Below are 16036 nucleotides of genomic sequence, written 5' to 3'. Positions count from 1 at the left end.
GAATACTGCAAAAATGGAAAAATGTCTCAGAGTAGTAAATTAGACACTGCGAGACCTTTTTATTTTTTTAAAAGCCAAACAACCCTTCCAATATTAAACAGTAACAACAATAATTCCCAGTAAAATATAAAAGTATTCATGGCCTGCAGTCCTCCAGTACTGATGAACCAAGTATTAGATCCTGGCGAGAATTTCCATCTTGTTATTTTCCTTGGGCTAAAACACATATGTGTCTTTCCCTGCAAGTAGAATGTAATGAATGAGCTGGACAGGACTGCATTTATTTGAATATGGCATCTTTCCCTGGAATGCCTCTAGCTTACTTTCACACAAATGTTTTGGTGCTTGCTTACTTCTCAAGTAGGAACCCCGTGGCACAGAGTAGTAAGCTGTAGTACTGCAGTCAAATTTCTGCTCACAAAGTTCAATCCTGACAAAGGTTGGTTTCAGGCTCAAGGTTGACTCGGCTTTCCATCCTTCTGAGGTTGGTAAAATGAGTACCCAGCTAGCTGGGGGTAAAGTGTAGATGATTGGGGAAGGCAATATCAAACCACCCCATAAACATAGTCTGCTAGTAACGTCACTTCATGGATCACTAATGACCCAGTGCTTGCACAGGGGAACTACCTTTACCTTCTTGTTCTCAAACATCTGCTCATACCCTGCCAGAAATTTTGTTAGTCTATAAGGTGCTACTGGGCTCTTTTCATCTGCTCACTTGCTTGTGAATAACAAATCCTACAGCAAGCTTTCACAACCATGACCTTTTAATAATGTTATAAACACTTTTAATTAAGAGTGCTTTTTTAATTAACAAGCTGAATGTATATGTGCAAAATGCTAAGTTCTTTCAGGTTTCTGGGGCATGCACACTTTTAAAATTAATGTTTCAGAACAGTGGTTTGATGAGGCAGTGTGAAACCCACAGATGCACACCCAACCCTGAAGATATGTGCACATCTTATCAGTTTGGAAAGGAATGTCCTCCCAGCTAAGCATCCTTTCCATGGCAGCTGCAAGGGAAAAGGCGGTTGACCAGTGTGAAAGATAGTTTCAAGTCCCACCCTCCAGAAACCTCAGCCAGTCACTTTCAAATGGGGGTCTGGAATGATCGGGGGGGAAAGGAGAAATTGGGCAGTATAACTGCTGGCCAACTGACAGAGTTGAAGGTTGTTGAATTTTGGTGGGAGAAATGTTCGGAGGTCTGCTGGTTAGGCAGGAAGTCCATCAGGGACTTTAGGTATTTTGAAGACAGGTAGGGTTCTTGTTAACAACAGTTAAAAGCCTTTCTGTTCGATGTAATAAGTCTGGATCAAACAAGAAAGCCTCTTTGTAACTTTGTTACTGTAATACTGAGAAGCTGGAGAAAAGGAAAATAAAGAAACAACCAAGCTGTACATACTATTGAAATAAACCTGCGTCTTAGTTGTTTTCATTAAGCCCACTGTGTGGTTCCTTCAAGCCAGTAATCCCCTCATAATAGGCCAAGTGAATGCCAGGTGGCACTGGGGTTGCCAGTTTAAGGTTGGGAAAGACCTGGAGATTTGGGGGATGGAGCCTAAGGAGGGCGGGGTTTGGAGAGGGGAGGGACTTCAATGCCATAGAGTACAATTGCCAAAGCTGCCATTTTCTCCAGGGGAACTGATCTCTGTTGCCTGGAGATCAATTGTAATAGCGGGCGATCTCCAGCCACCACTCTAGGTGGCATCCTGAGTCCAAGTATTTGTCTTCATTGAGGACTAGAAGGCTAAACAGTCCCAAAAGCCTCAACTATAAAAATAAAAATATAGATCAGAAAAGAAGAAGTTTGTAAGGTATGAAATTTTAGTTCTTTTATGCATGGGAATTTTACCTTGGGTTCAATGCTCCCTTGACCCACACTTTTTTGATATGAATTTTCAAAATCCTATGGTGATTGTTTGCCCTGAAAAAAGTCCTGGAGTATCAGGAGTAAGTTTTGGTAATGCAGAATCACCAGCACAAATCCGGAGCATCTGAATACGGGCTGGAAGGCCCACTGAAGTTCACGGGGGCCACTTGGCCCAGATTCTGGCACTGGATTGACAGCCCCCACAGTGCACCATCGTTCCACTCTGGGGCTGTCATTCCAGTCCCAGAACACTTCTGCTACTCCCAGAAGGTGTCATTCAATTCTGGGGGCTGTCATTCCAGTGCCAGAGCACAGATTCTGTTCCCTGGGACCATTATTCCACTCTGGGGGCTGTCAATCCAGGGCCAGAATAGTCTATCTGGGCCAAGTGACCTTAATGGAAAATCCATTCTGCATTTTCTTTGCAACTGTTTTTGTGCTGTAATGTATTTCAATGGAGCCCATGCAAGTGCTGCTAAGTTGCACTTGCTTCCTCCCCCCACGAATGGTTTAGAAAGTCCAGTGAATGAAGAAGTAGTTCCTCCAAAGCTCTATCTGAACATTGCTCAGGCAAAATTAGAACGAGAAAAACAGAAGAAAAAGCCCTGATGATGTGGCATGGATAGAAGGATGCTTGAAGGAGGCTATAGGGGACTTGTCAAGTAAGGAGCATGCTTGAAGGAACAGGGAATTACAATTATTGAAAAAAACTGCAATGTGTAAAGCATCTCTTAGGCTCACTAGCTTAATATGTATGGCATGATTTCTTTTTAAAAAATCACAGAATCATGTCTTACTGCATGGCATTTTTAGCTGACCTAAAAATCTCTGTACTTCTGTCATTTTTTGGTACTGTGTGATTTCCAGCCTGTTCAGCATGGAATAGATGGCCTATTTTAAATAACACAGAAGTCTGCTATGCCATGTGGTGATATAAAAGCTCTCCCTGCATGCATGGGCATTAATTCCAAACTATGCTGTGATTAACTTTAAGGCACCAGAACATGTATCACAAGTACAAGGGGAAAAAATCAGCAGCTGCTGCTGCTACACAGCAACACAGCCGGATCTTTAAATAGACCTCAGCTGTTTAGTATGCTCTCCTTTGGTATTTTAATGATATAGTAAAATTGAGCTCATTTTTGGAGCTCCTTCTCAGTTTCAATAACTTTGCTTTTAAAGAAGGGGTTTTCTCCTCCCTCTAAGCATCAGCTGATCTTACAAAAACAGATAAAAGCAAGCTCTTTACCTTCTTTTTGGAAAAATGGCTTTGGGGGTCTCTGCTTAGAAAAAAATTAAAAAGCTCAGCAGAAAAGAAGACACCAGGAAAGCCATTGCAGAAAGCCAGAAACAATGAGACTTTATATATTGCTGCTGCAACCTTGTCAGCTAAGGTTTCCTGTCATCCCCGGATAAAACAAAATGGTTCTTCACAGAAACTAAATGGAGTTTTAGTTCGCTCCGTTCCCCCCCCCCCCATTTGCACTCTGTCTCCCGCCTGGCATCTGCACCACAATGGAGACCCGCCCACTAGTATGATACCAGGTTTAGTGCTCTCCCATCTAGCCAAGAAATATTCCTCCCCCCGAAAGGCACCCTTTATGCGGGTTTTATGGATCTTAAGGGAGCTTTTGATACCATCCCGAGGGAGAGGCTATGGTTGAAACTATCACATCCTACTATGGATAGGAGGTTACTATGGCTTATTTAGCAATTTCATACTGACCTCACAGCTCAGGTTCGCTGTGGCAACCAAGGAGAACTAACCGAGCCTTTTGAACTGGTCAAGGGAGTTAGACAAGGTTGCCTCCTTGCACCTCTCTTGTTTAATCTATCTCAGAGTTTTGCCACCCCCCAAAGCTTGCAAGCCATCCCACCCCGATTCTACTCTATGCTGACGATGCAGTTCTCCTGTCCCACACAAGAATTGGTTTGAAAAGATCTTTGCAAACTTTTTCTGAGTACTGCTCTAGGGAAGGTCTTAAAATAACCCATCATAAATCTAAGATTATGATCTTCACTAAGAGGAGAAAAATGCCTCTTTTTCGCTGGGTATTAGATGGCTTTGAGGTTGACCAAGTCAAGGAGTTTGTTTACCTTGGCATTCTGTTTTCCCATAACCTAAATTGGAAGGCCCATCAAAAAGCAGTGTCCAACAAAATTAAACCTGGGGTTGGTGCTATTGTCAATTTTTTTCACACCAAAGGTGGCAAATATATTCCAGGGGCTATTCAGGTTTTTAACCTGAAAATTACCCCAATTATCCTCTTTGGTGTTGCCATCTGGATTACAGTCATCAATGAATCTATAGATCGTCCACTTCAGCTTCAGTTCTTACGAAAACTCCTAAATGCCCCTCGATGTGTTGCTGCCGTTACTCTTCGTTCCGAGTTTGGCCAAATGTCACTTGAAGCTAGGGCGTGGTTGGCCGCCTTTAAACTCCACCTTAAACTATGCTTTAGCACTGAGGGGTTCCTAGCTTCTCTGAAGCATGACCCTTTCAAATCCTCATGGCAAAAAATCTTAGATGAGAAACTGGCGTTGTTGGGCTTCTCGCAGGATATGTTATCAGATCTTGGGAAAACTGAAGCTTTTGCCAAAATTAAAAAGCGCATTAAAGAGCTCGATTATAACAGCACTACTTTTCGTGCTCGTCGCGTCTGTTCATCCCAGTTCTTTGGAATACCCCCTCCATGTGGTCTGCCTGCCTATACATATTATCTGACAACCCCTCGTCTCTGTAGAGCTTTTTGCTTGGCTAAATTGAATGCTAACCCTTCTGTGGTAATGCAGGGCAGAATTCTGAATATACCCTACTCAGACAGGATCTGCCCTTGCTCTTCTGGCTCTGTTGACACATTAGCCCATGCCCTTTTGGAATGCCGTTTTTACGAGGAACTTCGATAGCACTATATTTCCCCCCTTTTAATATACAAATCCAATGCCTCTGTGACTGACATAATGCCTTTTTTTACTAAGCGACAGGGACCTCAAGGTTACATTGTCAGTGGCAAGATTTGTTTCAGTCCTTATATACCTCCAACACTAGATATATGCTGCTCAAGATCAATTGATCAAGGAGCTTCTAAGGGATAAAAGGAAAGGATACCAGGTCCCGTGGAACAATGCCGGAAGCTCTGGAAGATCATCTAGCTATTGCACACGTTAATTTCTTGTATGCATTTTCTTAAGTCGTTACCGGCAGTTAACTTCTGTATTGTTTCTTTGTATCTAAACTTAATCAACCTCATTGTATGTACCCTATATATGTACCAGTATTTCCCCATGCCTTTATTCTAGCCTTAAGTTTCAATGACTTGCTGAACTCGCTGGCTTTCTTAATAAAACTTTAAACTCACGACTACGTCTGGAGTGAAGTCCTTTATGCAAGGAACGCAACGAGGTACTGAGGTCCGAAGGAAGGCTAGAATCACTCATTTTTTATTTTTGTAGTAGTTTATTTTTAGAACAGGATGTCCGCACGATCCACTAACCCACTCTTCGTGGATGAAGACTTCTGCCAGAGCTTCTGGCCGGGAGCAAGTCCCCTCGATGGAGGGAGCCGGGGAGAAGCAACTTCGAGACGACGCCCGTCTGAGTTCGCCGGGTTCCCCAAGAGGCCGGCGTGGACCTCTCTGCCGACACACGCCGAGCTACAATGCAGGACCAGGACCGATGGTGCTCCCTGAGCACAGGAGGCCCTGAAGGCTGCTCCCAGGCTGCAGGGAAGGCGCGCGGGCAGGCGGTGGCAGCCCCCTCCCTGAGCGCAGGAGGCCCCGCAGACCGCTCCTAAGCCGCAGGGAAGGTGCGTGGGCAGGCGGCGGCGGTAAATCCCCCCTTCCCTCCACCTACCGTATTGACCCGTGTATAAGCCGAGTTGGGCTTTTTCAGCCCTTTTTTTGGGCTGAAAAACTCGGCTTATACGCGAGTATATACCGTAATTAGAATTAGATTCAAATAATCAAATCATAAAATCAAAAGTTGCAAGGGGCCTAAAGACCACCCATTCCAACCCTCTGCACAATGTGGGATGACCTAAAGCACCCCTGACAAATAATCATCTGATCTCTGCTAAAACACCTCCAAGGTGGGAAAACACAACATCCCTGGGTAACTCATTCCACTGCTGAACTGCCCTATCGTTAGAAAGTTTTTCCTACCATCCCACCAATATCTCCCCACTTATAACTTAAACCCATTATTACTATTTCTATCCTCCATTGCCAGCCAAAATAGCACCCTACCGTCCTCTAATTGACAGCCCTTCAGTTTGCTTTTATTGTGGTGCTAAGATTTCTTCGTGCTTATTTTTATTCTGTTTATCACTTCAGGAGCATGGACTGAAAACCAGATAAAATCAAATGAGAGAGCTGAATCAATGAATGAAAAGAGAAACCTAACACTAAAAAAGGCACACCTGAAGTGATTTCACCGATGATGGATTTTTGCAACTAGAGAAAAGACAAAATCTCAAAGAGCATGTCTGTACATGTATCAAATTATGACAAAGCATGATTTCTGCATATGAAGAAAACCAGAACTAAGTATGACCCTGGTTTAAGTTGTTGCCTAGAAGGGATGCTTTACCACGCAAGCACAATGAATTACTTTTTGCCATAGTGTGCTGAATGCACAGTGTTTTCTTTAATCGTTCCAGATGTCCCCACTGAAATGATAGTAAGCTCTTTATGTGGAATGAAGTGTTACGTAACTCTAATACAGCTCACTGAAATTCATTAAAGTCAATTGCTGTCAAACCCCACAGGCAGACATATATAGAAATGAAAGGATGGGATTCTGCATCAAGCTGTCCTCCAGCAGAGTATTCTTCCCAAGAATTCAGCACAGGATTCTATGTACAGATTCAGTTTGCCTGACTAAACTGGTATCTGAAGACTACATACAGAATTAACCCATGAAACATATGGCTAATTCACAAGTTTAGGAAGATGTAGTTTTTCTTAGAATTTTAATAGATAGTGAGGATTTTTAAATCGTAATTGATGTGTTTTTAATTATTGTTGGAATTTGCTGTAAGCCTCCCTGAGCCTGACTTGGTTGGAAATGGGTAAGTAAGATAGATAGATAGATAGATAGATAGATAGATAGATAGATAGATAGATAGATAGATAGATAGATAGATAGATAGATAGATAGATGCATATGGTCTCTGCTATTTTGCAGTGTAAGTGAATAATCTGGTTCCTGCCATGGCACTCAAATGCCATTCATGGCATTCAAATGCCTCAGAACCTGTGCTTTCATTTTTGTGTCTTTAGACAATGTGAATGCAGAAAAAAGGCAAAGCATAGATTCCCATGAACAGGAAGCTCTTTGTCATTTCTCCTTTTTACATGTTAATATTCTTTGGCCCCTTTAAATATCCAGTTGCCATGCCCTCTTCCTAATAATCCTTCAGTTCTTACTAAGAAGATTCCAATAAAAGAGGCAGTTATAGTTTTTAATTTTATACTTGTCACCTGTCAAGAGTTTTCACCAGTAATTTGTTCAGGTTGACAGCTTTTTTTTGTCTGTCATAGTGAGCCTGTTAACCTACATAAAATTCCTGCTTGTCACAATGGGCGTACAGAAAGGGAAGAAAGACATGCCAAATTCATTATCCCGTCGGTCTCTTCTAAACCCCTCGACGTGTTCCCTTGATCATACCCCCTCCTGACTTGTGGTTGTCTTCTTCCTTGCCATTACTTCTCCATTGCATCATCTACCTTTTTCTCCTCTGCCTCCTTTCACATGGCATTCAGACGATAACAGTTTCCCTCATTCTCAACAAGCTTTCTCATGAACTACCTCCTCATCAACTACCACCTGATTTCCTGCCTAACCTTTGCCTCCTAGAAAGTGCTTCTTTATCCTATTGTCTTGATTTTCTCTCGTTTAACATCCTACAATCTGGCCTGCACTATCTACCTTCCAATGAAAGTGCCAAAATTAATCATGGCCAGAACCAAAGATTTCCATCCATTGGCTGACATGACGTGTTTATTAAGATGCTGGATGGTTTTGGTTTCTTAACAACAAAAACAAAAAAAACCCACTAAGTGATAGAGCCGGTCAGGTCTCTAAATAAAATTTAAAAGAAAAAAGAAAACATTAACTACCTGACAAGGTCGATGACTCTCTCCCTTGGAGCAGTGTTCACTGGCTCATCATTAATCATGATGATCTGGTCTCCTGGGATAAGTTTTCCTTCAGAGGGTCCCCCTGTTGAGATATGACATTCAAGCACAGATTACACAGATATAGGCAGCCTTCTCAATTATGTAGAGCACAGAGATTTGTTACATCTTAGAGAAGTGTATATTTTTCAGTTTGATCATGCTTATTGGATATCTAAGAATTCAACACAATCAGTGGGCAAGAAATAACAACTGCATTTCTCTACTGCCCTTCCCACTGAGGTATATATGTACAATCAGGTTTTTTTAGCAAGTAAAGCTGGGAAATTGCAGCAGAGGTTTTTTTTTAAGTTGTAGTTTTAGCTTCTAATGTCAGAGTCCCCATTGTGGTGGAGTGTGAGGAATCCTCTCTTCATTTTCCCAGGCACACAGCTTGAAATTCAACTATATAGAAGTTCTAAAGGTAAGGTAAAGGTCCCCTGTGCAAGCACCGGGTCATTCCTGACCCATGGGGTGACGTCACATCCCGACGTTTCCTAGGCAGACTTTTTTTTACGGGGTGGTTTGCCAGTGCCTTCCCCAATATAGAAGTTCTACCTTTTACTTTTAGATAGTTTTGTTTGAGGTGTTTTAACCTTCAAAAACTTTCACCAGGCACTCTGTACACAACCAATGTGTCTCTGGCTGTCATTAGCCCTTACTGGCCAGTGCAGAGGGGAAGGTAGCTATCAGATCCCTCCCCCCAAACCATATAATAGCTCAGGAAGGAACTCAGTCAGGCAAACAGCAAATCAGTATGGGAGTATCCCTGCAATAGCTAAAACTGTTGCTGGGCTACTTTCATAATTATTTGATGTTTTATTGCTGTTTATTTTATGATATCATCTTTCACTTAAAATATCTTTTCACCACTTTCAATACTGGAAAAGCAGACTAACTCATTTTAAAGAAAGAAAGAAACCAAGAGAAGTCGTTTGTTGTTCTTTCCCAGAGAGCCACAGCAATATTTTCCACCATGGGTGTCCCCGAGTCTGGGCTTTGGAGCAAACTGAGTGGGCGGCTAAGGCCTCTTAACTTTGCGAAAAGCTGATCTGCAATTAATGATCTGCAATTAACTCCTGAGACCGGGGAAGAGCATAAGGGAACTCCTCATCTTCATCCACACAATTGGAAACAGACCCTGGAGACGGACTAGGCAACAATACACGCTTCATTATTTATTATGGCTTCACAATATCTGTTTTTATGATAGAAAAATAGACAAAGTTTATTAGGAAACAAAAGTTTTGTAATGACAAAAAAGTTAGTTTGTAGGTCCTTTTTTGTTTCTATATCTGTGAATCAGGTTTCCTAAAGGAACAGCTTCTTCTATTTTTTGTTAAAAACGGTCAGAAGCCAGTGCATTACAGGACTCTCTGGACAACAATTATGTTAATTCTGCTGTGGGATACTAACTTAAACATAGGAGAAGAAACCATACCTGGCGTTACAGAGCGTACAACCACGGGTTTTTCACTGCCAGCTACAAAACCAAAGCCCAACACAGGATCTCTCCTCATTTCCACTTTCCGGGGGGCTGGAGGTATTATTTGGCAGCTCTCTAATCGAGGGTCATCAAAAGAGGATGGCTGGGTCATGTGACTAGAGAAAAATAAACAATAATTTATTTTAAATTTGTCATCTTGGGTTGAAGAAAGGAGAAAAAATAAACTTGAATCTACACAAGCACTACCAATACATTTCAGTAAACTAAAAGAATGCCCATCAGTTCAACCTTCAGTGTGTATATCCTGTTTGTCAACTATTCAAAATATTTGAGCGATGTTTCACTGGCCATATATAATATAATATTAGAGTGAAAGTCATCAGCACAAAAACCTCCTACTTGATATACCAGAATACAAGTGTGCAAGTAGTAATTTTAAGGTTGGAGTTGGGTAGATCTTCTTTTAAACCCATTTCATCTGTTTACACCACTAGTTCCCAACCTTTTTGAGCCCGCGGGCACAGTTGGAATTCTGGACTTGCCTTGGTCTGATCCACCATGGCTTTTCTTATGTTCTTATGTTCTTAAGTTCCATAGTTAACTGTTTTATGTTTAAAGAACATAAAATCTCTAATCGGTAATCAACAAGCATATTAGCACAATTTCCCAACTGTTATCCCTACTGTGGCAACATTTTGTTTCAGTACATTTGACAGGATTCAGATTTTTAAGCCTTTATTGTGGAAAACGGTTTAGTTATATTAATTTTTACCGGGTTTATGCTTTTGATAATTAAATCCATCATTTTAATGAAGATGCAAACATTCAGATTTTGCAGGGCTTGATGCACAAAATTTTCATAGGGTACTAGTCTCAAATAAAGTATTCTGGACATTTAATATTAAACAATATTAAAACGAGAGATCAAAATTAAACCAAAGCATTAATAGTAGCTCTGATCTCTAAAGCTGAGAGATGATGGCCTATTCTCACATTTGCCGCAGCTATGATTGGATGGGTGTCACGAGCAGAATACGCTCTTGGAGAATCATTTACTCTTTTGACTGGATCTTACTGTCATTTGTGTTCTGTAACAATACACCTGTGTCCTTGAAAACTGGGCCTTCTGAACTTCATAATAACTCCCTTACCCTTCCGTCATTTTTAGTTTGGGGTATACATAGATCTGTCTAACTTTACATATCTGATTAAGTTAGGATTGCCAGATTGCTTGGATTGGCGGGCAATAGGCCAGCTCAGGAGCGGGGATCACATGTAAGCAGCCGCGGCAGCGCGATTATGTCACTTCCAGTTTATACCCAGAAGCACCGCATTGCGACAAGCCGCTTTACCACTCAACCCCCCCAAATGCTAGTGTTTGGGGGGTTTGAGTGGTAAAGCAGCCTGTTGCAATGTGGCGCTTCTGGGTGTAAACCAGAAGTGACATAATCATGTCACCGCAGCTGCGTGTGATCCCTGCACCGGCTGAATCCCAAAAACCTCCTGCCAAAGGAGAGGGGGTACCTGGCAACCCTAAATGAAGTGGGCTCTTGTTTATGAAAGCTTGTGCCACAATAAATTAATTTGTCTTTCAGGTTTCACAAGTATCTTTGCTGTTTTGGCTGCAGCAGACTACATGGATCTCTCTCTGGGTTGTGACTATATCATTTCAAGGCCAATTTAGACCTTACTGTTAAGTGATAAAAATCAGGTAAAACAGGAGGACTTGGGACATGCCTTTTAGGTTTCTACCTACAGATCAAATTCCACAACAAAAACAGCGGGCAGTCAAATAGCATTAATTGTATCAGGTCACTGAAAGAAAAAGCCAGCTGGGGATAAAGGGGGTTACCGCACTTTGTATTCCCAGCAATGTATTAAGAGTTTGAAAATGTTGTAAAAAACATCGCTTTAAAAGGGTTTTTGGATACCACAGCTTATAAATGGTTGGAAAACGTCTTCACAGCTAAAGGGGCCAAACAAAGTGCAAACAGTATTTTTTATAACATTTTCAAACTCTTAATACATCGGAATACATAGAAAGTGTGAACAGTATTGGTTCTTGTAGGTTATCCGGGCTGTGTGACCGTGGTCTTGGTATTTTCTTTCAGGAAAGAAAATACCAAGACCACGGTCACACAGCCCGGATAACCTACAAGAACCAATGAACTCTGACCGTGAAAGCCTTCGACAATATTGTGAACAGTATTTTTTATAACATTTTCAAACTCTTAACACATCACTGGGAATACAAGTGCGGTAACCCCCAAAGCAAAGTAAAGTAACAGAGGTTAAACAAACTTAATTCCCATTTCTGAACATGTTAGAACTTTACAAGTTCAATCAGCTCACAAAGGGATTCATTTCCAAAAGTCAGTTACTTCACCATCCAATTCTGCATGTTCACATATTTATTATAACGTTATTCTCCCTTTCATTATGTATGGTAAAGACAGATTTCCCATGAAGTCTCTAACAAGATACAAATGTATTTCATTTCAACATGATGGCACCATTTCCTGGGCCCTGAATTTTTTACTTTTACATAGGTATCGTTATGTATTAATATTGATAAGGGTTGCCAGATGCCTGTTAATGGTGGGCAATTGCCTGCCAATTAACAGGCGTGCCCGCCGCCCCTTAGCTGACCAGTAGGGAAGAAGGCCAGCAGGCGAAGCAAGCCAACGAAAGGGAGAAACATTCCACAGGCACGTGTCTGGCAGTGCACAACACAATAATGTCCCTTCCAGGGTAAACCTGGAAACAATGGAGACACTCTAGCACATTCCTCCAAAAAGTCTATGGTTTCCATAGAGTTTTTGGAGGGACATAATGGCGCATCCCCATCACTTTTGGGTTTAACCTGGAAGGGACATTATTGTGCGTGCGTGCTGTACACTTGCAAATCACCCCACCCCAATTCCCACCAGTGGCAAGGAGGAACCTGGCAACCCTAATACTGATATTGTGATGTATTTAAAAGTAATCTATAAATAGTGTAAAAAAAACAAACACGGAGAACAGATTTCTATACCACAAACACATAAAACTTTTCTCTGCAGGCAAAGAAAGATATTGAATTTTTTTCAGCTAACGTGTCAATTCTATTTTTTCATAAGCTTCTTCAATGATGAAATCTTCTAAAGTAAGGTCATTTTATAGCACCCTATAAGATCTGAGTAGAAGCCATCTGGATGAGCATATGGCAGAACTGTAATTAGAAAGAAAAAAGGTTCAGCTGTTTTTTGTTTGTTTTTTTATATAAAGTCATGTATAGTTTTTGGCCTAGGACAAATTCCTCTTCATACAAAGAGGAAAACAGTGCATAATGTCTGGATCTGGATTTTGGATTATGGGACTGGCATCACATAGCGGTTAGAGTGGTTAGACCAGGTCTTGGGATGGCCAGGTTTGAAGCCCTGCTCTGCCACGGAAGCTCACCAGGTGATTTAGGGGCCATCAGCATTTCTCAGCCTAACTTATCCTCACAAGGCTGTTGTTATGAAGATTACATTTAGGAGGGGAGAACAATGTCAAAAGCCTCTTTGGGTCCCAATAAGGGAGAAAAGCAGGATATAAATAAAAAAACAATACAATAAAGGTATTACAAAAAATAAATCAAAAAAATTGTAAGCCATCAAAGGCCATGCAGTTTGCTTCAAACAGGAATACATCATACATGCTGAATGACAATTATTCTTCTAACCCAAATTAGATTTTTCTACTGCCCATACCTTGGGCTAGAGTTGTCAGGTTCCTCTTTGCCACCGGTGGGAGATTTTGGGGGCAGAACCTGATGAGGGTGGGGTTTGGGGAGGGACTTCAATGCCATACAGTCCAATTGCCAAAATTAGCTGACCAAGCCCCAAGCAGGCAGCTGCCCCAGATGACCCCCCCAGCACGGGCAAGCAGGCAGGCATCCAACAGGTGGCGCACTCGCCCACCTGGTGGCACAGGATGGTCTGTTGCACCAGCTGGGCATAGCCGTCCAGCCGCACGCCGGAGTTGCTCCTGCTCCCTATGGTCAGGGCCGGATTCTACAGCCGGCTCCTGCTACCTCCGCCTGCAGGGATGAAATGAGGACACACTGGCTAAGAACTTGTCGTCCCCCCAGATTCCTCTCCTCCTCCCTTGGATGTCTTGGTTCAACCCATGGCATCACATTTTTTTAAACATTATTTTGTGCACATGGTTTTGTAGGACCAGCATACTTGGTAGTTGAAAGCAGCAACTACCTGCCTTGGAAACAGATCATAGGGCGAGAGCCAGATGGGGCCATCATCTATAAACTTGTACATTGGTACTTCCATGTTACATATTGTGTCGCATGAATGGTCAGAGTCCACTGCAATACGTTGTACTTTCAGACCTGAGATTGAGAGCACTTCCTCAAGGTCTAAAGCTATCCATTTAGGGTTGCCAACCTCCAGGTACTAGCTGGAGATCTCCTGCTATTACCACTGATCTCCGGCTGATAGAGATCAGTTCACCAGGAGAAAATGCCCACTTTGGCAATTGGACTCTATGTCATCAAAGTCCCTCCCCTTCCCAAACCCCGTCCTCCTCAGTCTCTGCACCCAAAATCTCCCGCCGGTGGCAAAGAGGGACCTGACAACCCTATATCAATTTGAGGGTATTTATCCCATTTACACCATCTTTAATTTGTCTGTGTCAGCCCCACAACTACTTAATAAATGTAAACTTGGGGGGAGGGGAAGAACCTGAGCGGAGAGACAGCTGTTTCTGCATAAAAATGCATCAGTGAACCTTGTTGCTGAGTACAAGGGGATGAGGCTGGCATGGTAAAGAGGGCCAGAGCACCAAAAATGCACACTCAGTTAATTGAGGTTGAAGGGGTCTGTACAAAAGTGGAATGAACAATATATGCTGGTTGTGTTTTTGACAGGTTTCATTTTATGGAGAATGACAGTAATCCATCTGCTAATTTCCTATCTAACTCTATACGTGAAAGCATGTTATGCCTTCAAATGAAGACCTTGAAAACGTCTTCATCAGGAGAAAAGAGACAATGTGTCTAATCGATCATGAAAAGTAGAGTTAACAGGCAGAGCACGACAAGGAAGCAAAACGTCTAAGGGCTACATTACCTAACTCAAATGCATTGATTCGGAGAGACTTTTTCAGCGCTGTTGGAATGTTTTAATTGTTGTTTGAATTATATATTTATTATTCTGATGTAAGCCGCCCTGAGTCCGGCTTGCCAGGGGAGGACAAGATATAAATAAAAATTTACCATCATCATAATGAAATCATACTTAACATTTAAATGGAACTTTCTAATAAATCAATGGGCCAGATTGCTCCAAAATAAAATGATTTGTACGCTTCCTCCAAAAGAACTTCCCCCAGCCCCTTCCATCAGATGAAGGGTTGCCAAGACTGATATGCCTCCATTTTGTTGGTTTCATTCCCTATAATTTTGGCTTGCACCTGCCTTTGCCATATTCAAAATAATCTGCCAGATTTTACAGAATCTTCTAGGTAGAAATGGAGGTGGGCTGGTAAAAGAGATGTGAGGCTGGCAATAGTCGCTCATCATTGAATCTGAGCCTGAGACAAGGGCTGGCTCATCAAGGAAGGAACTGAAGTGTGCAGGACCTTTGGAAGTGTCCTGGAAGCCAGCCACAACCTAACACACACAAGGTATCTTGGTTATTATATTGTATGTTTTGACATAGTCAAGTAATCAAGGCTATACAGCTACCTTTATTCCCTTCTGCACGCCAGCTCTCATTCAGACAGGTCAATCAGATTCTTCTCAGCCAGCTCTCATTCAAATGGTCCAATCAAGCCTTTTTCACATCTCCTATCTCTCCCCTCCTTCTCTGAATGGAGGAGCAGCAAGCTGCCATTCCACCGTGCACGTCCTCCTGTGCCAATCAAAAGTGTTACTTCCAAGTTTCTTTGACTTTCCCTCTCTCCTGACAAGTCTGGAAATTGTGCTCAATCCTTATAACGGGATCCTCTTCCCAATGCCAAACCTCACTGCCAAGACAGGCTATCCTGTACACTGTCAATGTGCACACATATATGTGCTTGCCCACCTGCTTGCCTTCAATCTGTGTGCCCTTATTCCCTCTTGGTTTTATTACCTGGAATTGCTGCTGATTCGTCCACTTGCCCTCCCCCACTTGCCAAGCACCTTTCCTTGGAACTCTCTCCAGGCCATAACTAAGGATCAATGAAGTTAGACCATCCCAGAGGACTCCCAATGCAGAAAAAGATAGGTAGTATCACCCCCAACATGTTTACTGCCCATGCTTATTTCTTGCCCCTCTTTCTCTGGTTTTGTGATGAACTGCTCCATGAGGGTAACTACTAGGTCAGGAGTCCCCAACATGGGCACCATGGCACCCGCTTACCCCTTTTCTGGTGCCCACCAAGTGTTTTTAGGAAGTGGGAGGGGCCGGGTAAGACTTTGCCCAGCAAAGATTATGATTGACTATTGGAGATCTGATTGGCTGTGCAGATTTTTTTTTAATGTTGCTTTGGTAGCAGCTGCCACCATATCACAAGGATCTA

The 16036-nt window shown here is 42.3% G+C and overlaps 1 protein-coding gene across 2 annotated transcripts in view; it reads right to left on the bottom strand.

Moving 5' to 3' along the window:
* FRMPD4 (FERM and PDZ domain containing 4) overlaps positions 1-16036 on the bottom strand; it is a 292186-nt gene that overhangs the window by 70837 nt on the left and 205313 nt on the right. For both annotated transcript variants that reach the window (XM_056862191.1, XM_056862193.1), the window contains exons 3-4: positions 9488-9648; positions 7990-8092 (exon numbers count right to left, since the gene is read on the bottom strand). In XM_056862191.1, coding sequence (XP_056718169.1) covers positions 7990-8092; positions 9488-9648 — 264 coding nt within the window. The remainder of the gene's footprint in view (positions 1-7989; positions 8093-9487; positions 9649-16036) is intronic.

The sequence above is a fragment of the Euleptes europaea genome, chromosome 16 (assembly GCF_029931775.1).
Source record: "Euleptes europaea isolate rEulEur1 chromosome 16, rEulEur1.hap1, whole genome shotgun sequence".
Taxonomy (NCBI): Eukaryota; Metazoa; Chordata; class Lepidosauria; order Squamata; family Sphaerodactylidae; genus Euleptes; species Euleptes europaea.
The sequence above is the reverse complement of the archived record's forward strand: the minus strand, read 5'-3'. Positions and strand labels throughout refer to the sequence as shown.